The following is a 23,184-nucleotide window of genomic DNA, read 5'->3' on the forward strand; positions in this document are numbered from 1 at the left end:
TGGCTTCAGCAGAGAGGGAGAACTGCGCAGCGCCCCTTCAGCCAAGCGGGAGGAGAAATGGAAGGGGCTCCGTTTCTCCTGCCGCTTCGCTGAAGGGGCGCTGAGCAGAGAGGGGGAGAATATTTTTTTCTTGTTCTCCCCCTCTAAAACAAGGTGCGTCCTATGGTCGGGTGCATCCTATAGAGCAAAAAATACGGTATTTTTAAAACAAAGGTGGCCGGGGAGCAGCAGCCCCCCAGATCTACAAAACCTCAGCTAGCAGACCAATGGTCCGCAACGGTGGGGCTGACCCTGTGAAGAACAGTGGAAACTCAAATACCATTTTTTAAAAAATGGAATGTAAGAGACAATCTCCTTCTGGCATTTTGGTTTCAAAAACCTTTCATGAGGCTTCATACGCTGCCGCCGCAGCAGCTGAAAGGCGGTGTTAATTGGATTTCTCATGGGCTTCTGTAGTGTCACAGAAAAGGCTGAAATCTAAGCTCTCTTATCAGTCCGGGATCCTCTGCGCAGTGGCTTAGTCTCTGCATCAATTATGTGACTATTTCTCCATTTCAGACTCTGGCAGGCAAAAAACACCACTCACACACCCAGCACACACATACACAGAGGACCGTTTTTCTGCCACACGCCCCCCCCCCGAGTCATGGATCTAAAGAATATTCAGATGGATGGGAAATTAACAAATTGCAAAATGCCAAGTTCAGAGAATATGGGGCCAGCCGGGGCAGCCAACGCGGATTCTCTCCCCAGCGCAGAAGCTGCTGCGCACTCAAAGCTCTGCTTTCCCCATCACAAGAACAGAACAACAGCCCTGTTGGATCAAGGCAGTGGTCCATCTAGTCTAGCATCCTGTCCCGAGAATGGCCAGCCACATGCCTGTGGGAAATCTGCAAACAGGATGAGCGCATGCTCCCATCCCGTGACTTCCAAAAACTGGAGCCCTAAATGGCCTCAGTCCAGTATACCTGAAGGAGCATCTCCACCCCCATCGTTCTGCCCGGACACTGAGGTCCAGCGCCGAGGGCCGTCTGGAGGTTCCCTCATTGCAAGAAGCAAAGCTACAGGGAACCAGGCAGAGGGCCTTCTCGGTGGTGGCACCCACCCTGTGGAACGCCCTCCCATCAGATGTCAAAGAGATAAACAACTACCTGGTATTTAGAAGACATCTGAAGGCAGCCCTGTTTAGGGAAGTTTTTAATGTGTGACATCACATTCGCAACCCGAGCGTCCCCTGTACAACAAAAGGCTACGTCTTCTGTTGCACAGAGTCAGCCAAAGGGTTATGTAAGAATGCAAACAGAGCTTGCTGGGTCAGCCCAGTGGCCCATGTAGTCCAGAATCCTGTTCTCACAGTAGCCAACCAGGTTCCCTTGAAATAAGGATTTCAACTGGCGAGCCAGCCAGCCAGTTACCAACATTTGCAAGGAACTTTTCGTTTGAAGGGCAATGGTTTAAAGGCAACAGGCACACCAAGCAGGGTTCATAAATTTATTTCAGGATCCCCTCTCTGGTCATGGATTCTCTTATAACACCCTCAATGGGAAATCTGCGAGTAGGAGCTGAGCACAACATTCACCTCTCCTGCCGTTTCTAGTCGGTGACTCCAGGACATAGCCTGAACCTCTAAATTGAGATTATTTTATGCTTCATTTAAATAATAGTAATAAACGCATGCAAACTCCCTGAAGAATCCATGAGTGCGCAAGGCTCCCCTCCACTCGCCCCAGGTAGGGCCCTACTGTTATAAACAGAGGTCTCTGCATCTGGGCAACACTCCAAACTGGGATTGCAGGAAGGAAGAATAAAGGTTTTGAAGTTTGATGCTGTGTTTTTATTATGTTGGAAGCTGCCCAGAGTGACTGGGGCAACACAGTCAGATGGGCAGGGCATGAATAAAATCATGATGATGGCAATTAAGCTGCTCCAAGAAACTATCTGAAGAAAAGACAGAATAATGTTTTTAGCATGTATTTTATGCTTTTTTATATAGTATTTTTAAGTTGTGGACCGCCCTGAGATCTGCAGATGAAGGGTGGCACACAAATATAAATAAATTACTAAATCAGTAAAATAAACAAGAACGCGAGTGGCGTTCTGGTTGCGATAGTTCTTGCTCTTGCAGCCAAGGCTTCGAACGAGAGACCCCAGGGATGCATCACACAATATTAATTAAAAGCCACAAATGCATTTGCAAACAGCCGAGAGCTGCTCAGAAAAGGAGAGGGATTTGCTCTCCCAGCTCAGGGAGTTGAACAAACAAGCCACATTAATTAGCGGGCTAATTATTAGAAGACTAAAGAAAGATTTCTCTTATCTAATGTGTGTTATCTTAGGAAGCAAAGCAAGGAGAAACTCTTTCGACTGCCGTTTAGCTGCACGGACGACCTTTACAACGTCGAAAGGCAGCATATAAATGTTTTAGACAAACTTGGCTTGGTGGGGGCAGAACCCACATATCCAAATATTTTTTTAGCATGGTGTATCTCACAGGATGGGTAGATTAAAACAAAGGAGTTTACCAGGAGTGCATTGTTCTAGATTACTCCCCTCCCGGGATCAAAGTCACGGTTCTTAACTTTCCTCCGTAATTATTTCCGGGCAGCAGATGGTGCGAGGGACGTTTAATCAGCAAGCAAATTAAGCAAGCACCTCCCCGCAAGCAGGTCGCTCCTGCCGGTTTTCATAGTTAGCGCTTATGGAGTACTTACATGTTCAAAGCCCTGCCCTGGAAAGTTAATTAAATCTAAAGCTGGCTCCTGCCAGAGAGATTTTGCTTGACGGAGGAGGCAAGGGGGTTAGCAAAGATAAGGAAAGCAAGTTCGAGGGAAATGTTGGTCCTCTTTGTGCAGCGGGGAGCGAAGCACACCAAAGACGGGACACTTCCTGTAGCGCATGTCAGAGCATGCAGGAGCCTCTGGAGTGGGGCAGCTGTGGTCTGATGGAGCATGCTGAAGGGGAGTCTGACCAAACACCAGGAAGAACTTTCTGATGGTAACAGATGTTCAGCAGTGCAATGGACTCCCTTGGAAGGTGCTGGACTCTCCTTCATTCGAAGGGTTTTCAGCAGAGGTTGGAGGGCCATCTGCCATGGATGCTGAGACCATACCTGCCCACAGACTGTCTTGCCAGAGTGGTGCATGCTCTGGTTATCTCCCGCTTGGACTACTGCAATGCGCTCTACGTGGGGCTACCTTTGAAGGTGACCAGGAAATTGCATTTAATCCAGAATGCGGCAGCTAGACTGGAAGTGGCTGCCGGGACCACATAACACCGGTCCTGAGAGATCTGCATTGGCTCCTAGTACGTTTCCGAGCACAATTCAAAGTGTTGGGGCTGACCTTTAAAGCCCTAAACGGCCTCTGTCCTGTATGCCTAAAGGAGCTTCTCCACCCCCATCACTCAGCCCGGACACTGAGATCCAGCGCCGAGGGCCTTCTGGCGGTTCCCTCATTGCGAGAAGGGAGGTTACAGGGGACCAGGCAGAGGGCCTTCTCGGTGGTGGTACCTGCCCTGTGGAATGCCCTCCCATCAGATGTCGAGGCAATAAGCAACTACTTTACTTTTAAAAGAAGGCGGCCCTGTTTAGGGAAGTTTTTAATGTTTGATGCTGTATTGTTTTTAATATTCGGTTGGAAGCCACCCAGAGTGGCTGGGGAAACCCAGCCAGAAGGGCGGGGTATAAATAATAAATTATTATTATTATAAGTAACCGTTCCGGTACTTCCGGGTTGCTGTGGATGCAACACGAAAACACGTGCTCTAAATGCTTCTAGCACTGCCTCTACACTTTCTGATTCATGCCAGTTCTGTTTTTCTTTATGTACATAGTGAAATGCCAATTGCTTAAACCACATAACTCAAGTACTGTTCTTGGGGGACAGAGGACAGGTAGGTGTGGAGGACTCCCTGGTCCTGAATGGGGTAACTGTGCCCCTGAAGGACCAGGTGCGCAGCTTGGGAGTCATTTTGGACTCACAGCTGTCCATGGAGGCGCAGGTTAATTCTGTGTCCAGGGCGGCTGTCTACCAGCTCCATCTGGTACCCAGGCTGAGAGCCTCTCTGCCCATGGACTGTCTCGCCAGAGTAGTGCATGCTCTGGTTATCTCCCGCTTGGACTACTGCAATGCGCTCTATGGGGGGCTACCTTTGAAGGTGACCCGGAAACTACAACTAATCCAGAATGTGGCAGCTAGACTGGTGACTGGGAGTGGCTGCCAAGACCATATAACACTGGTCTTGAAAGACCTACATTGGCTCCCAGTACGTTTCCGAGCACAATTCGGGTTTGAGCCAAAGAGCAGCCCTCTCCCATCCTGTGGCACTGGCTATTCAGAGGCATAGCTGCCTCTGGCCAGAGAAATCCCATCATGGCGAGAAGTCCTCAGTGGTCCTCACCTCCACAAATAAGAATGTCAGAATACTGGATCAGGCCAATTCAGGGCCAGCCAACACTGATTTTCTCCCTAGCACAGAATCTGCTGCAAACTAAATCTCCACCTGCCCCATCATAAGATCAGAGAAAGAGCTCTAAAGGAAAGGGAATTTCTGTTGCCCACTGGGCAATGGCTTTGAGAACAGCAGAAGCAGGAGTTTGGGGATTTTTTTTAAAAAAAAAACCTATTTTACAAGTTGTCTGTCCTTGTTTCTCAATTTGGTCATTTTAAATGGCTTTGTGGAATTTTATGCATTGTGACTTGCTGTTATTTTTATTGATATTAAACTTTACTGTTTACTATTCTAATGGGCTACTGAATGTTGCTTTATTTGATATAAGTTTTTTCATCTAAAGTTGCTCTGACTTTTTGGAATTGGATCGGATTGTTATTAGGTGTGTGATCTTTGCTGTCTATTTTGCTGCTGCTTCAGCTTGCTGCCTTGTGTCTAGTAATACAGAAAGGCAGTACAGTGGACCCTCGGGTTACGTTACCTTCGGGTAACGTAACTTTCGGGTTGCGAACGTGGCAAACCTGGAAGTGTATACTTCCGGGTTTTGCCACGCACATGCACAGAAGCGATTCCTCATGTTGCAGACTTTTCGGGGTATGTAGGGACCCCCAGAACGAATTAAGTTCGTATCCAGAGGGTCCACTGTATGCAAATTAAAAGTGAAATGGGGGGGGGGGACGAAGAGCCCTGCTGAATCAGCCAATGGCCCACCTAGTCCAGCATCCTGTTCTCACAGTGGCTAATTTATTATTATTATTATTATTATTATTATTATTTATTACTTATACCCCGCCCATCTGGCTGGATTTCCCCAGCCACTCTTGGCGACTTCCAACGAAGATTAAAAATACAATAAAACACCAGACATTAAAAACTTCCCTAAACAGGGCTGCCTTCAGATGTCTTCTAAAAGTCAGATAGTTGTTTATTTCCTTGACATCTGATGGGAGGGCGTTCCAGAGGGTGGGTGCCACTACCGAGAAGGCCCTTTGCCTGGTTCCCTGTACCTTTGCTTCTCGCAGTGAGGGAACCTCCAGAAGGCCCTCGGCGCTGGACCTCAGTGTCAGGGCTGAACAAAGGGGGTGGAGACGCCCCTTCAGGTATACTGGACCGAGGATGTTTAGGGCTTTAAAGGTCAACACCAACACTTTGAATTGTGCTCGGAAACGTAACCAGATGCCCCAAAGGGAAACCCACAAGCAAGATTCGAACACAAGAGAAACTCTCCCCTCCTATGTTTTCCAGCAACTGGTATTCAGAAGCATTGCTACCTTTTCCTGTGGAGAAAAATGTAGCCAAAGAAACTGCCCCCACCTCCTGTTTCCTTTTACACAACACAAGCAATAATGATCAGAGACCTGAAGGCTTGTAAAATCATCTCCTCCCTCAACTTTCCAGGATGCTTCCTCACTGCTCAAAGCTTGGCATTTCACGGAGAGGGCAAAAAACAATTTAAAGTTGGTCTAGGCTTTTCAGGGCTGCCTGGGTCTGTGCTTTAGGTCTTCAGGAAAGCAATGAAGGACTGTTTTTCTTTTCCTGCAAACCCTGAACCATCCTTAGGAAAGCAGGCAGCCCAGCCCAGCACCGAAAGAGAGCATATTAAGCAGCTATTGATTGGGCAAACAAAGACCATCAGAATTGGGGTCAGGGGGCCGAGAACAAAAGCGCCTCGGCAATTTTATTCCTGTTTGCCGCGGAGGAAATTCAAATAACCTCAGCAAAGCCAGCGACGGGGTTGGGGGTGGGCGGCAGGAGTTGGGCCGCAGCTGCTTCCAAAGGTGCAGAAAAGAACAGAGCAGGAAGGAAACTAGAACTCTCTTGAAATCCTTAAGAAGGATACCTTGGTACCTTGGGCTCTCGAACTTAATCCATTTGGAGACCCTATCTGCCCGCAGACTGTCTCACCAGAGTGGTGCATGCTCTGGTTATCTCCCGCTTGGACTACTGCCATGTGCTCTACGTGGGGCTACCTTTGAAGGTGACCCGGAAACTACAACTAATCCAGAATGCAGGAGCTAGACTGGTGACTGGGAGCGGCCGCCGAGACCACATAACCCCGGTCTTGAAAGACCTACATTGGCCCCCAGTACGTTTCCGAGCACAATTCAAAGTGTTGGTGCTGACCTTTAAAGCCCTAAACGGCCTTGGCCCAGTATACCTGAAGGAGCGTCTCCATCCCCATCGTTCTGCCCAGACACTGAGGTCCAGCGCTGAGGGCCTTCTGGCGGTTCCCTCGCTGCGAGAAGCCAAGTTACAGGGAACAAGGCAGAGGGCCTTCTCGGTAGTGGCACCCGCCCTGTGGAACGCCCTTCCCAAAGAGAACAACAAGTACCAGATCTGAAGGCAGCCCTGTTTAGGGAAGCTTTTAATGTTTGATGTATTACGGTATTTTAATATTTTGTTGGAAGCTGCCCAGAGTGGCTGGGGAAGCCCAGCCATATGGGCGGGGTATAAATAAATTATTATTATTATTATTATTATTATTATTATTATTATTATTCGACTCCCAAAACCATTCGAAAACCAAGGCGCGGCTTCCGATTGGCTGCAGGAGCTTCCTGCACTCAAGCGGAAGCCACGTTGGACGTTCGGCTTCCGAAAAACGTTCGCAAACCGGAACACATTACTTCTGGGTTTGCGGCGTTTGAGAGCCGATTTGTTCGGCAACTAAGCTGTTCGGGAACCAAGGTTCTGCTGTATTGACAAGCTGTAATGTGTGTGCTGAGGATGGCGACCAAGATGGTCAAGGGTCTGGGTAGCCTGGAGAAGACGAGACAGAGAGGTGATACCATAGCCATCTTCAAACCAAGGGATGCAAATGGCAAGGAGGGAGATTCTGATTAAACTTTAGGAAGAACTTCCCGACGGCAAGAGCTATTCGACGCTGGAAATGGACTCCCTAAGGAAGTTGTGGACACTCCTTCCTATGAGGTTTTCAAGCAGAGGTTGGCTGGCCATTTGCCATGGATGCTTCAGCTGAGATTCCTGCACTGCAAGGGGTTGGACTAGAGAACCCTTGGGGTCTCTTCCAACTCAATTCTGTGAGTTAGCAGGCTTCTTGCCTCCCTCTGCTCACTGCTTTCACACCAAATTCCTCTGCCCAGGCACCCAGAGGTCGCCCAGAGCAACAGAGGAACAGCCCAGAGAGTGCACGCATGAGTGGTCAGGCTTCTAGCTTCTCTGAACCTGAGTGAAGAGGTGCAAAAGAAGAAGAGGAGGATTTTGGACTTGATATCCCGCTTTATCACTACCCTAAGGAATCTCAAAGCGGCTCACAATCTCCTCTCCCTTCCTCCCCCACAACAAACACTCTGTGAGGTGAGTGAGGCTGAGAGACTTCAGAGAAGTGGGACTAGCCCAAGGTGTTAGAATTCCTGCTCCATGATTGCAGTCATGGGATTGTTGTCTTTCACATGACGGTATATGTTTTGGGAAGTGACGGAGACAGGATGTTTGTGTTACTGTGTTCCATGAAGTGGGACTATTGTTCTTTGTTCTTTTTCTCTTTGCTGCCTGATGCTAGAGAGAGAGGGAGCCATGTTGCAGTGCTCCGTGTGTGTTAATATGTAAATAAAGTAGATTAGCCAAAATGCTGAGTTGCTGAGGTCTGTCACGTAAGGTGCGCAAATTCTGCGGATCCCTAAGCGTGCCGGTGTCTGTTGGCATTGGTCGCTGTGATGTTCGGGCTGAAGAAAGCTTTTGAAGCTCCCAAACGAACGACCAGGAGGGAGAGAACATGCTAGTCGGGCATGTGTCTCTGCCAGGGTCCAACTCAAGTGTAGGCAGAACTCCTGACACAAGGTCACCCAGTAGCTGCATGTGGAGGAGCGGGGAATCAAACCCGGTTCACCAGATTACGAGTCCATGCTCTTAACTACTACACCACGCTGGCTCTCCCCATCACTTGGCCTGTGCTCTTGGTGGGGGCCAAACACCATCCGCTAGGTACGCTCCTGGTGGCCAATCAAATGCCTCTATTGGGGAACCGGCAAGCAGGACCCAAGCACAAGAGCCCTTTCCACACTTGTGGTTTCCAGGAACTAGCATTCAGAGGCATCACAGCTGTGTAGGCAGAGAAGATATCATGGCTAGTAGCCACAGATAGCCCTCTCCTCTGTGAATTTATCTAATCTTCTTTTATAGTTTGCGGATCTTGCCAACAATAGCTAAAGCTATGGTTTTCCCAGTAGTGATGTATGGAAGTGACAGCTGGACCATAAAGAAGGCTGATCGCCAAAGAATTGATGCTTTGGAATTTTGGTGCTGGAGGAGACTCTTGAGAGTCCCATGGACTGCAAGAAGATCAAACCTCTCCATTCTGAAGGAAATCAGCCCTGAGTGCTCACTGGAAGGACAGATCGTGAAGCTGAGGCTCCAATACTTTGGCCACCTCATGAGAAGAGAAGACTCCCTGGAAAAGACCCTGATGCTGGGAAAGATGGAGGGCACAAGGAGAAGGGGACGACAGAGGACGAGATGGTGGGACAGTGTTCTCGAAGCTACCAGCATGAGTCTGACCAAACTGCGGGAGGCAGTGGAAGACAGGAGTGCCTGGCCCAAGGGGTCAAGAAGAGGCGGACACGACTAAACGACTAAACAACAATTATTTATTAAATTTATACACTGCCCTTTTTCAAGAGCCCACAGTGCGGTTTACAACACCAGTCTAGGTTGGTGGCCCTTGCTGCTTCCTGTGGCAGTGAGTCCCACAGTTTAATTGTGTGCTGCATGAAGAAACGCTTCCTTTTATCTACCCTGGATCTTCCAACATACCGTTTCAATGGATGTCCAATTACAGGAGGAACCACAATGGGAAAAGGAAAGTCGCTCCTTGCCCCTTTGTAGACACACAAACGCTCTCCACAAAGCCACACATAAGAGCAGCGACATCGCTCCGCGGCAGATCAAGGTCACTGCATGAATTAAACATTTAAACCACCAGCGTACGTTCCTTCGCTTTCGCTAATTCTGTTAATGCTGCTTTCTCCCCTGCTGCCCTGCACTACTTTATCTAATGTCATTCCAAAGTCCTTGCTCCACCAACTGCTGAACTTTCACTCCTGCAAACAAATTATTCAGGCCGCAGCCATGCCAGCAAATCTCGCTCTTCTGAGGGCACCGAACAGTTACTGACCTTAGAAAGGAGGTGTGCAAACAGATGACAACGGGCCTTTTCCGTAGCAGGGGAGAGAATCTGTCAACACCGCAAACCGGAGTCCCTGTAGTGACTACAGCTAATTTTCAGTGGGGGGAGGAAAGTATAAATCTAGATAAAATTGTGGGGGTATGTGATTTCATTCTGATGAAGGTGGCACCGTGCAAGTGCAGGCACCAAAGCCACCATAAGTTGCCAAGTGGCATAAGTTGCATGGGCATTGGTACCAGCTGGGCCCAAGAAACAGACTTATTTCAGTTCTGCTGAATTTTACTGCCCTTATCTTTACTATATTGTATTCCTGGTGTGTTTTATTCAAACTGTGTTGCTTTACTGAGTTGCATTTTTCTACTATAGTAAATTGCCTCCTGTCAACCTAGCAGTTCGAAAGGACATTGAAGTGCAAGTAGATAAATAGGTACCGCTCTGGAGGGAAGGTAAACGGTGTTTCTGTGCGCTGCTCTGGTTCTTAGTCATGCTGGCCACATGACCCGGAAGCTGTACGTCGGCTCCCTCGGCCAATAAAGTGAGATGAGCGCCGCAACGCCAGAGTCGTTCATGACTGGACCTAATGGTCAGGGGTCCCTTTACCTTTACCATAGTAAATTGCCTTGGAATTAAATTATTTTTTAATGAAAGGCATTATAAAAAATATTTAATAAATACAGTGGAACCTTGGTTCCTGAACCCAATCCGTTCTGGAAGTCCTTTCGACTTCCAAAATGTTTGCAAACCAAGGCGCGGCTTCTGATTGGCCCCAGAAAGAATGCCAACAGCCGAAATGGACATTCGCAAACTGGAACACTCACTTCCGGGTTTGCGATGTGCGGAAGCTGATCTGTTTGGGAGCCAAGCCGTTCGGGAAGCAAGGTACCACTGTAGAATTAAATTTAAAAGACATAAGATGGCAAAAATCATCCTAGCTTGTTGCCTGAATGTCAACCAATTTGGAGTACCTTTTGCCATATTTGCCCCCCCACTCCACCTTTGAAAAAGAGGGACACGGATGGCGCTGTGGGTTAAACCACAGAGCCTAGGAATTGCCAATCAGAAGGTCGGTGGTTCGAATCCCCGTGATGGGGTGAGCTCCCAGAAGCTGTATGCCGACTCCCTCGGCCAGTAAAGCGAGATGAGCAATGCAACCCCAGAGTCGGTCACAACTGGACCTAATGGCCAGGGGTCCCTTTACCTTTACCACCTTTGAAAGCAGGGGCAGCGGGTGCAAGTTTCTCAGCAGAAGACCTCAAATACTGGGAAGTCTCCTCTGAGAACAACTCAGCAACTAAAAGGCACAAGACTAATAGCTTATTTGAACCATCAGTTCTTTAAGAGAACTATAGTGAGCCCCTGTAGGAAAGTGCAGAGAGGATATCTTTATTTATTATTATTTTAGAAAAATGGAATTCTTTGGTAGAACAGCATGTCCAAAAAATAAAACCTGTCCTAAATCTTCTGCAAGATATCCGCAGGAAAAAGCAAAACCTGCCTAGGTCAAGAATTCAGCTTTACACCCCCACCAACACTTCAAACACACTCTCTCAAGATATACGCACCTACCTCATTTTAATAAATCCTGAATTGATTCCTTCCTTCCCACAGGGCCAGCAATCAGAACTACAATCCTAATTATATTGTCAAAACAGATTAATGTCTCCAAAGAGGTTAAAAGGAGGAATCGTTATTTAACTTCGGAGGCGGGGGTTCGGGTGACCTCTCTCTGTGTTCGAGACCTGGCCGTTTATCAAAAGCAAAAAGCAAAAGGGAAGCCGTTTTATCCAGGAAGGTCAGAGAAGCAGGATTGGCATATTTCAACCAAAACGACATGCAATAATTAATCCGCTTCGTCGGCAAAAATGCACCAGGACGAAGCCTTGGATGAAATCTACAACTGGCTCGATCAACGTGCTCCATTACGTAGACATTACTCAAGAACGTTATAAGATATATATAAAAAAAAGAAGTCGTATTTTCACGAAGGGAATGTAGCTTAAGCACCGGCAGCTTAAGCACTGAAGCAGCATATCTCAAAAATAAAAACACAACCAGCTTTAAATGGCATGGAAGAATCACCCCAGAGAGAGCTCATCAGGTTGAAAAGGAGCCTGAGGCTTCGATCTAGAATTTCAGCAATTTCTAGGTGGCCTGCACAGAATGGAAGATGGCAGGATCTCCAAGGATGCACCGTATTTTTCGCTCTATAAGACGCACCAGACCATAAGACGCACCTAGTTTTTGGAGGAGGAAAACAAGAAAAAAAATATTCTGAATCTCAGAAGCCAGAACAGCAAGAGGGATTGCTGCGCAGTGAAAGCAGCAATCCCTCTACCTGTTCTGGCTTCTGGGATAGCTGCGCAGCCTGCATTCGCTCCATAAGACGCACACACATCCCCCCTTACTTTTTAGGAGGGAAAAAGTGAGTCTTATAGAGCAAAAAATACGGTATTTTACGGGGAGCTGGCACCAGGCCTGTTGGCAGGCCAACTCTGCGTTACAAAGATGTCTGCAAACGTAACACGTAGGCTGGCAACGTCGACCCTGCCAGGTGGGAATCCCTTGCAGACAACCGCAGTGCCTGGAGACAGGCTGTCAGGTCATGCATCCACAGCAGTGACCAGGGGAGGAATGACCACTGGGAGGAGCGCAGAGAAAAGGAATGTCATGGTGCATCTGCATCAGCACAACCGGATGCCTTCATCTTCCCCAGCTGCAGCAAAACATGTCTCTCCCTTATTCGGTCTCTACAGCCACAGCAAGCGTTGCAACCAGCATTCAAAACTCCCATTGTTCTAGGCGCGTTTTGTGACAAGGGATTTCATTAGCGCAAGCAGTTTATGAGCTCTGGGAGCAGTACTGCCCCAAAGATTTCAGATTAAAACTGCAGAGTGGAAGGAAAGGAGGACCGTTTTCTGCCTCCCCACTTCCAGCCACTCTCTGAAGACTCGAGAAGAGGCCCTCTTAAGAATATTAGGGGGCGGGCGGGCAGGGGAAGCATGGCTTTGTTTTTTGCAGTCTTTAGATGAGGACTAGACCATATAAGAAATCAATATAATATTTTTTAGCCGCAGTTCATTCATTTTCAGCTTTCTATTCTTGTTATAAAAAAGTGCACCATAATAATAATAATAATAATAATAATAATAATAATTTATTATTTATACCCCACCCATCTGGCTGAGTTTCCCCAGCCACTCTGGGCGGCTCCCAATCGAGTGTTAAAAACAATACAGCATTAAATATTAAAAACTTCCCTAAACAGGGCTGCCTTCAGATGTCTTTTAAAGATAAGATAGCTGCTTATTTCCTTCACATCTAAAGGGAGGGCGTTCCACAGGGCGGGTGCCACCACCGAGAAGGCCCCCTGTCTGGTTCCCTGTAACTTCACTCACAATGAGGGAACTGCCAGAAGGCCCTCGGCACTGGATCTCAGTGTCCGGGCTGGATGATGGGGGTGGAAACGCTCCTTCAGGTATACAGGACTAAGGCCATTTAGGGCTTTAAAGGTCAGCACCAACACTTTGCTTTGTGCTCGGAAACGTACTGGGAGCCAATGCAGATCTCTCAAGACCAGTGTTATATGGTCTCGGCGTCCGCTCCCAGTCACCAGTCTAGCTGCCGCATTCTGGATTAATTGCAGTTTCCGGGTCACCTTCAAAGGTAGCCCCACGTAGAGCGCATTGCAGTAGTCCAAGCGGGAGATAACCAGCGCATGCACCACTCTGGCAAGACAGTCCGTGGGCAGATAGGGTCTCAGCCTGCGTACCAGGTGGAGCTGGTAGACAGTCGCCCTGGACACAGAATTAACCTGCGCCTCCATGAACAGCTGTGAGTCCAAAATGACTCCCAGGCTGCGCACCTGAGAAGAGACCCTTCAGGGTCACAGTTACCCCATTCAGGACCAGGGAGTCCTCCACACCTGCCTGCCTCCTGTCCCCCCAAAACAGTACTTTTGTCTTGTCAGGATTCAACCTTAATCTGTTAGCCACCATCCATCCTAGCAATGTCCAGCCTAGGCATTCTGTTGTTGTGCTCATAACCTAGGTTTAAGGTGCCATTTAGCTCCTAGCTTTCATCTCTCAGTTTCTAGCTCGGGCTGCAACCTTCCAACAGCTCACCCTCAAAGGCACCCTCCTCCATTGTCTCCCAAGACAGATGGATGCCCGCCAGCAAACCAGGAACCCACTCAGGCAGTAATGGCACCTAGAGATGCCTTGGGACATACATTCCCTTCCCTGCCCATCCCAAGTGAGGGCATTGCAGCACCAGCAGCCTTGCCCTCGCTCTAAATGGGCTATGCTTGCTTTCCCTGACCCTGGCTATTTCGCACTGTGACATCATCACGCCTATAGCACGATCCCCGATTGGCTGGATCATGCTGCGAGGAAGCTGGGGGGGAGGAGGGAAATCCACCCAAGCAGCTTCTAAGGAGGACAGCGAACAGCGGGAAAACAGACCCACATAAAATATGCACATTTTATTACTGTTGTATTATTATCACTATTGTCAGTAGTCTTGTGTGTTACTGGTGGAAAACGAGGATATAAACTGAAATAATATATGTTTTACCCCCCCATTAGGCTCTTTTCCTTTGCTGCAGGAACACTGAGCACAGTCCTAATGCACACACAACTTAAGAGCTGGTGCATTTGGAAACCAGCCTGCTCTGAAAAACCACCACTGATGCCAAGGGCTGAAGGAGTCATGGGGACAATTTATCTCCCCAACCACCACTGGATCAAGTCATCCTGCATGCTGGGATGATCAGAAGGAGCCTCAGAGGCAACAGAAACTAATGACCCCAAACAAGTCCAGGGGCTAGCTGGAATATGACAACGGACAGGGCAACAGCACGCTTGTGTGTTTTTTCGGACGGCTAACCAGCACTCGCATCTCCCTCCCCGAAGCATCAGTCTCTTGACAGAGGATGCATCCGCTATTAAACTGATACGAGAGGCTGTACTTTAGCCAAGAGAGAAAAATTGATTAGAACCTTCACTCCAGCTGCTTGCCAAGCCACGGGGGAATCTTCCTTTACTACTCTCTCCCAGCGAGGCTCAAAGAACGACACGGCTGAACTTTTAAGAGCACTTCCATTAACCGTCTTTTTCCGTCGGTCGGTTATAATCAGAGGGATAAAGGAAGGACATGTCACAGGAAGAGGGAAAGGATGCAGACAACAACAGAGGAATCGGTTTGGAGAGGAGAGCTAACCTGAAGGCACTTGGGCAGGAATCTGAAGGGCTGGAGATCTCGTGCAAGGATGGGGAACACACCTGGAGGACCCTAGGTGCTATTGGACTACAACTCCCAGCAGCCAGCAAGGACGGTGGGAATTGAAGTCTAGCAATACCCAGAGAGTCACAGTATTCCCATCCCTGATTTGGTACCAAGCCAGGAATCTTGGCACAAGACAATCCCCACGCCTCAAAAGCACCAGCGAAAGCCAACTCTAAATAATAATAATAATAATAATAATAATAATAATTCATTATTTATACCCCGCCCATCTGGCTGGGTTTCCCCCTGCCTCTCTTGGCGGCTCCCAACAGAATTAAAAGCACAATAAAACATAAAACTTTAAAAACTTCCCTAAACAGGGCTGCCTTCAGATGTCTTCTAAAGTCAGATAGTTGTTTATTTCCTTGACATCTGACGGGAGGGTGTTCCACAGGGCGGGTGCCACCACCGAGAAGGCCCTCTGCCTGGTTCCCTGTAACCTCACTTCTCGCAGCGAGGGAACCACCAGAAGGTCCTTGGAGCTGGACCTTAGTGACTGGGCAGAACGATGGGGGTGGAGACACTCCTTTTGTGTGGACTAACATCCACACGAAACATTAGGAGTCCCACGGATCCCTTTAAAATCCCATTTATGCCTAACTGGTGGAAATGACTGGTAGAATCCGAGACCAGGGAGAGGAGTTGGTGGAAGAAGACTGGAAAAAGTTTAAAGACTATCTACAGAAATATTGTAAAATTAATGAATGTTAGAAAAATGTTGAAATGAAGTTATATGGCTTTAGTAGAAATATTATAAGGAATTAAGTACAGATAGGTTAATAGAGTATTAAAGGGGAAAAAATAAGGTTAGAATGAGTTAAGATAATTATAGGATAGAAAACAGAGGAAGATGGAAAGGAATTGCTGAAATAATTAACAGAAGTGGAATACAAAAAGGGAGGTGTGAGAAGGTCGTGGAAATAAGTGAATGAAAGATGGGATAATGAAATTGGTTGATTTATTTTATTGTCTTAGTCTTGTTTTGTTAATTTGATGTGTTGTATTGTATTGTTTTTCTTTTTCTTTTTTTTCTTCTTTTTTTAGTGTTTTTGGAAAAATAATAAATATTATTTTTTTAAAAAAAAACACCATTTATGCCATGCAGATGAGGAAATGTGAGCAGGTCCAAGTGGGCCAACAGAACATGCATGATCCAAATACGCTGCAGATAATAATTTAGTTATTTGGATATATTTCTAAGTCACTTAATTAAAAAAAACAAAACATACATGCAGTGCAAGTCAACATAAAAATGGTAAAACGATATCATAAGAACAGGAAAAAGAAGAAGAAGAATCCACTGGGACACACAGAGGAGTCTCACAGATAGGCCACGTCGCAAGAGACGGACAGCCATGAAAAGGTTTCAAGTCTGAATATTTTTTGAAACTTACCATTTTGTCCAGGAAGACCAGCAGATCCTAAGGAAGCAAAGATCAAATGAAAAGTCAATATTAATAAATTTTTTATAAAAATAAATTTGTTATTTATACCCCGCCCTTCCCAGTTCAAAAACCGGGCTCAGGGCATCTAACAACAAATTTAAAACACTTAATTATAAAAGCAGCATTAAAAACATGAATAACAATAAAATTCAAAAATCAAAAATCAATTAGATAATCCCCAGGGCTAGCTGGCTGAATTGGTCCTACTTGGGCCAGCGAGGAGGCCAGGGGAGAATTAGCTGTGGGGTCTCAGAGCGGGTGATCTTCATAAAATGGGAGGGGGACGAAAGAGAAGGGAAATAAAAGATTAGGCTGAATTCAAATTAAAGGCCAGGCAGAATAGCTCCGTCTTACAGGCCCAACAGAAGGAGGTTAAATCCTGAAGGGCCCTAGTCTCATGGAACAGAGCGTTCCACCAGGTAGGAGCCATCACTGAGAAGGCCCTGGCCCTGGTGGAGGATAGTCTGACTTCCTTAGGGCCTGGGACCTCTAAACTATGGTTATTCATTGACCTTAAGGTCCTCTGCGGGGCAGACCAGGAGGGGCGGCCCCGTAAATACAGAAGTCAAGCCTCCAGGATTTTTCTTCGGAGAGTATCTTGTCGCTACTGAACCCACGCTAGCTGTTAAAATGATGCTGATTGTAAGCAGCTGCAAATGTGCTCAGTCTACACTGCAACACACAGCTATCAACTCTGGACATGCCCAGGCGTTCTCTGGATGCAAGCAAGCAGGAGTCTGAACTGGCAGCTCACAAGGCTACACTAAAGGGGATGTGTAACCCAATCTCCGTTGCCCAGACTTTTGGCGCAGGATCTGCTCCCTTGCTCAGAGCCTGACCAATCAGCAATATTCCAGCAGCTGGGATTTGGAGGCATACTCTGATAATAATAATAATAATAATAATAATAATAATAATAATAATTCCTCTGCGTCTGGAGACGGTGGTACACACCTATTGCTTCTTATCCTCCATGAAGCTGCCTAAACCTCTTTTCATAGAATCATAGAGTTGGAAGAGACCACAAGGGCCATCGAGTCCAACCCCCTGCCAAGCAGGAAACACCATCAGAGCACCCCTGACATATGGTTGTCAAGCCTCTGCTTAAAGACCTCCAAAGAAGGAGACTCCACCACACTCCTTGGCAGAAAATTCCACTGTCGAACAGCTCTTACTGTCAGGAAGTTCTTCCTAATGTTTAGGTGGAATCTTCTTTCTTGTAGTTTGGATCCATTGCTCCGTGTCCGCTTCTCTGGAGCAGCAGAAAACAACCTTTCTCCCTCCTCTATATGACATCCTTTTATATATTTGAACATGGCTATCATATCACCCCTTAACCTCCTCTTCTCCAGGCTAAACATGCCCAGCTCCCTTAGCCGTTCCTCATAAGGCATCGTTTCCAGGCCTTTGACCATTTTGGTTGCCCTCCTCTGGACACGTTCCACGCTCTTTTAAGGGTATCCAACTTAGAGGCCACCACTACATACTGTGGCAGTGAATTCCATAGGTTAACAGTGCCTGGTGTGAAGAAGTACTTTTTGTCTGCCTGATTCTTCCAAAATTCAGCTTCACTGGATGTCCCTTAGTTCACGTATTATGAAAGGAGAAGGAAAACTCACCATCCCCTCTGCATTCATAATCTTATGTAGTTTTTGTAGAATCATAGGGTTGGAACTTAATTTCAAGTGTGGTAGCACCATAACTGATATAAAGCTGTTAGGAAACCCGTTTTATTTTCAACGGCTTGCACAACTTCAGCAGCAAACTTAAGAGCATGAACACTCGAATCAGCCAAACTTCATAATCTTTCTGACCCGTGGCAGGCCAAATCTGACGGATGGGAGGCACTGCCCACCTGTCAATCACCTGATATCACAACGATGTCAGATGAAGAGCCAATGATCAGCAAGCTTGAAGTCTCCACCTAACAGCTGATGGGCAGTGACTTGAAATCTGCTTTCCCTAGGGATTGGCTGTATGATCAAGCTCCACATGGCAAATTTGATCACATAGCCCAGGGGTAAGCAAACTTTTTCAGCTGTGGGCCAGTCCACTGTCCCTCAGACCTTGTGGGGGGCCGGACTATATTTTGAAAGAAAATATGATCAAATTCCTATGCCCCACAAATAATCCAGAGATGCATTTTAAATAAAAGGACACATTCTACTCATGTAAAAACATGCTGATTCCTGGACCGTCCGCGGACCGGATTGAGAAGGCGATTGGGCTGCATCCGGCCCCCGGGCCTTAGGTTGCCTACACCTGATGTAGACCAGGTGCCCCAGCAAGGTTAAATTACCCGTTCCACATTTGTAAGAACTCAATCTTTCAGTGTGGCAGTGACTACACTTTGGAACTCCCTATTGATATCAGCCAGCCACTTTCACTGCGCTCATTTCAGTGCCTCCTTAAAACATCCTTGCTCAGACAAGCCTGTCCAGATGTCCAGAAAGTTGATGTGAGTTTTAAACCACAAAGCCTAGGACTTGCTGATCAGAAGGTGGGCGGTTTGAATCCCCGCCACAGGGTGAGCTCCCGTTGCTCGGTCCCTGCTCCTGCCAACCTAGCAGTTCAAAAGCACATCAAAGTGCAAGTAGATAAATAGGTACCGCTCCGGCGGGAAGGTAAACGGCGTTTCCGTGCGCTGCTCTGGTTCACCAGAAGCGGCTTAGTCATGCTGGCCACATGACCCAGAAGCTGTACGCCAGCTCCCTCAGCCAGTAAAGCAAAATGAGCGCTGCAACCCCAAAGTTGTCCACGACTGGACCTAACGACCAGGGTTTCCTTTACCCTTTACCTTTATTTAGTCTATTGTTATATTAACTTTCTGAAAGTTACTGTTGTTTTTTTCTTACCGGTTAGTAAGCAATAAATAAATAAATAGATAGACAGATAGATAGCTCATAGCTCAGCCGGTTAAAGTGTTGTGCTGATAATGCCAAGGTTGCAGGTCCGACCCCTGCATGCGACAGCTGCATATTCCTGCATTGCACGGGGTGGACTAGATGATCCTCAGGGTCCCTTCCAACTCTATGATTCCTGGGGTGTAGACAGTAATTAGCTAGATGGACTCAGTACATAGCAGCTTCCTGGTTTTTGGCTGAACTCTGCACCTTTTTCCCCAGCCCCATTAACGAAGTCTAGGCTACCTTTTCTCCGTTCTAATACAGTCTTGATCCAACTTTCGTTTTAAGTGTTCGCACGGGATCGATTCAAGTGAGCACATGCCAGAGGTAGGCTCCTGAATGCTGTGACCTACCTTGCATATTTCTTCCTGGGAATATTCCTCTATCTCTGCAAAAACAAAATCAATTATTAAAGTCATTTTAGTGCCCTCAAAATTCATTTTTAATGTTCCAAAGCTGCCATGCGCCTCTCCTCGTGAGCAATCTTCCAATCTCTGCAAGTGTCTGCCTCTTTGGACTCGATACAGAAAGAGAAGTTGCTTTTTGGAGAAGGATGAATAAGCATTGTACTGGAGCGTTCAGCAACAGTTCTTGGAACGACTTGGATAAAAGAATTGAGGGGACGCTCATCAAATATGCAGATGGCTCCAAACGGGGAGGGGCAGCTAATGCCACAAAGACAGAACTGGGGTTCAAGATGAGTCTAAAGAGAGAACTGGGCCAAAACTTGGGCCAAAACTAACAAAATGAATGTCAGCAGGGACAATTGAAGGCCCTACACTTAAGCAGGAAGAACCAGCGGTACAACTGGGGACACCTGGCTATTCTTCGGCGATCAGCCTTCTTTATGGTCCAGCTCTCACTTCCATACATCACTACTGGGAAAACCAGAGCTTTAACTATACGGATATAAACTTAAACAAATTGCCATTTGTGGTTTGAAAAGTTAGCTGGAAGTTTCGGGGCACACAATGATTGCAAACGAAGCTATCTGTTTACCCCAAAACTCTTGCAGGCAACAGCAGCAATGAAAGCAGAATCTCCTGTAACTCCCCCCCCCCCAATATATCATCAAGTGCACAAATTGTCATGAATGCAGAAGAAAAAGGATAGCTGGACAGACCCAAAGTGCTGGATTCACGAGGCTCAGCGCACCTTCGTCACTTAGAATATCTGTTTTGCATGCAGAACACTCAGGTCCAGTCCTTGGTATTTCCAGGCAAGGCTGGGAGAGACTCCTGCCCAAACAGTGGAGCGCTGCTGCCAGTCAGAGCAGACGATACTGAACTAGATGGCATAATGGTCTGAGACTCTTATTCCTGCCCTCCAGGGGTTGGACTACATGACCCTGTAGGGTCCCTTCCAACCCTACAGTTTTATGATTCTAGGTTCCTGCGCTCATTTCCTCAAAGTTGGAAGGCAATGGGAGCTTTAAAAAAAAGGGGGGGAGCTGATGGAAGGGAGGAGAGGGCAGCTGAGGGCAGCCGAGCTTTAAGCAGATCAAGAAGGGAGTGTGTCCCAGCCTCTCTCTTCCTTCCCACCCACCCTTTCATCAGGCTAATCTCCAGCTATGCTTTGGGCCAGAGGTTCCTCACCTGTGGATGAAAAGCCCTTGGGATCTTATGAGCTGCTGCCAGGAATGTGTCTGGCATTAACAAGAGCGAAGGAAGAGGAGAGGCGCCCTTACATGCAGCCGCTGGGAGAGATCATTAGGGGGTTTGGGCTGGGTGCCATCAGTATGCGGATGATACCCAGCTCTACCTCTCTCTCAAATCAGAACCAGTGAAGGCAGTGAAGGTCCTGTGTGAGTGTCGGGAGGCGGTTGGAGGATGGATGGCGGCTAACAGATTGAGGTTGAATCCTGACAAGACAGAAGTACTGTTTTTGGGGGACAGGAGGTGGGCGGGTGTGGGGGACTCCCTGGTCCTGAATAGGGTAACGGTGCCCCTGAAGGACCAGATGCGCAGCCTGGGAGTCATTTTGGACTCACAGCTGTCCATGGAGACGCAGGTCAATTCTGTGTCCAAGGCAGCTATTTATCAGCTCCATCTGGTATGCAGGCTGAAACCCTCCCTGCCCACAGACTGTCTCGCCAGAGTGGTGCATGCTCTGATTATCTCCCGCTTGGACTACTGCAATGCGCTCTACGTGGGGCTACCTTCGAAGGTGATCCGGAAACTACAACTAATCCAGAATGCGGCAGCTAGACTGGTGACTGAGAGCGACTGCCAAGACCATATAACACCGGTCTTGAAAGACCTACATTGGCTCCCAGTACGTTTCCAAGCACAATTCAAAGTGTTGGTGTTGACCTTTAAAGCCCTAAATGGCCTCGGTCCTGTATACCTGAAGGAGCATCTCCACCCTCATCGTTCTACCCAGACACTGAGGTCCAGCGCCGAGGGCCTTCTGGTGGTTCCCTCCCTGCGAGAAGCCAAGTTACAGGGAACCAGGCAGAGGGCCTTCTTGGTAGTGGCACCCGCCCTGTGGAACACCCTCCCACCAGATGACAAAGAGAACAACAACTACCAGACTTTTAGACAACATCTGAAGGCAGCCCTGTTTAGGGAAGCTTTTAATGTTTGAGGCATTACTGTATTTTAATACTGTGTTGGAAGCCACCCAGAGTGGCTGGGGAAGCCCAGCCAGATGGGCGGGGTATAAATAATAAATTATTATTATTATTACTGCGGGCACAAGCAGGGCGGCTTTGCAAGGCCTTTGCCTTTCAAGGCTCACACCGTCCAGTCGGCAGCTGGTGTCCTGCAGCAAAGGCAGCTCTAACGGGTGATGGAAGTTGTAACCCAACAACATTTGGAGGGTGCCATTTGGCTACCTCAACTGGTGAATAGTACTGAGTTGGGCAGAACTAAGGCCTGATGTGGTGGAAAGCAGCTTCACATAATTGTAGAGTTCTGAAGGGACCCCAAGGGTCATCCAGCCCAACCCCCTGCTATGCAGGATCCCGACTTCCTCTGTCCATATGTTCAAGACAAGGGCTGAAAGCCAGCTTACCTGGGGGAGCTGTGGAGTCTCCGTATCCTTTCATTTCCACAGCAATGACACGGAAGCCAGCATCAGCTAGAGCCGGGATCTAGGACGGAAAAACAAGAGTGAACCGCAAGGCAGTGGGGTGAGAATTAACTCGGGTTACTGGAACGTTTATTTCTTTCCTCCATCCAGGTCTGCCCCCAGGCCACAAAGGGCTCCTTTGCTTTCATCCTGGACCATCCAGCCTGTCAACACTTGCTGCACGCATGGAGCTTAGGAGTCTTTTTCCGAGGGATTAGGAGTGGAAACAGGCTCTAAGCAACATACAGTCACCGCTATCAAGGTGGGCATCGTAGCAAAGTACAGATAGGAATTGTTAAGAAACTGAGTACGGTACGAATCATAAAAAAAACCACAGGCTTACTGTCTGAACAGGCAAAGGAAGGAATGGGGGAAAGGCATGAACTCAAGTGGAAAGAAAGAGAAAGACACATGGGCAACACTTGCTGAGATTTTGGAATGACCGCTCCCCACATTAAATGGGGGGGGCGCCCTTTGCATGGTCGCGTGCAGCCCCCTGGACCCTATGCGGCACCTTTAACACAGGCTTGGCTTCGCCTCCCCCCAGGTGGGATACCTGGAGGTCTCCGCCTACCTCAGCCAGTTGCCCAATCCCGCCTGGAGAGGCGTTGCCAAGGTGATCACGCCAGGTAGGGGGAGGGACTACCTGCCCACACAATAGGCGGAGGATCTTACCTGGGAATCTGGCTCCAGAGCTTCTCCCACCCTACCCACCCTCAGTTAAGACTTCTTTTGCAGGTTAACCTTTTCTCCACAGGTACGCGGGCGCTGCTACGTCAAGGTTGCTGTTGAAGGGCTGGAAAGGAATTCTCCTGCATTGGCAGGGTTGCCTTTCCCGTAGGAAAACATCACAACTTTGGCGGTATCAGGCCTTGGGCGGAAT

General features: G+C 47.8%; 1 protein-coding gene across 1 annotated transcript in view; it reads right to left on the reverse strand.

Annotated features, from left to right (window-relative positions):
* Positions 1-23,184, reverse strand: part of EPHX2 (epoxide hydrolase 2) — a 105,195-nt gene that overhangs the window by 35,243 nt on the left and 46,768 nt on the right. Inside the window, exons 8-10 of the mRNA XM_081001022.1 lie at positions 22,245-22,323; positions 19,583-19,617; positions 16,273-16,299 (exon numbers count right to left, since the gene is read on the reverse strand). Coding sequence (XP_080857148.1) covers positions 16,273-16,299; positions 19,583-19,617; positions 22,245-22,323 — 141 coding nt within the window. The remainder of the gene's footprint in view (positions 1-16,272; positions 16,300-19,582; positions 19,618-22,244; positions 22,324-23,184) is intronic.

Source organism: Podarcis pityusensis (genome assembly GCF_964106645.2).
Source record: "Podarcis pityusensis genome assembly, chromosome: 3".
NCBI lineage: Eukaryota > Metazoa > Chordata > Lepidosauria > Squamata > Lacertidae > Podarcis > Podarcis pityusensis.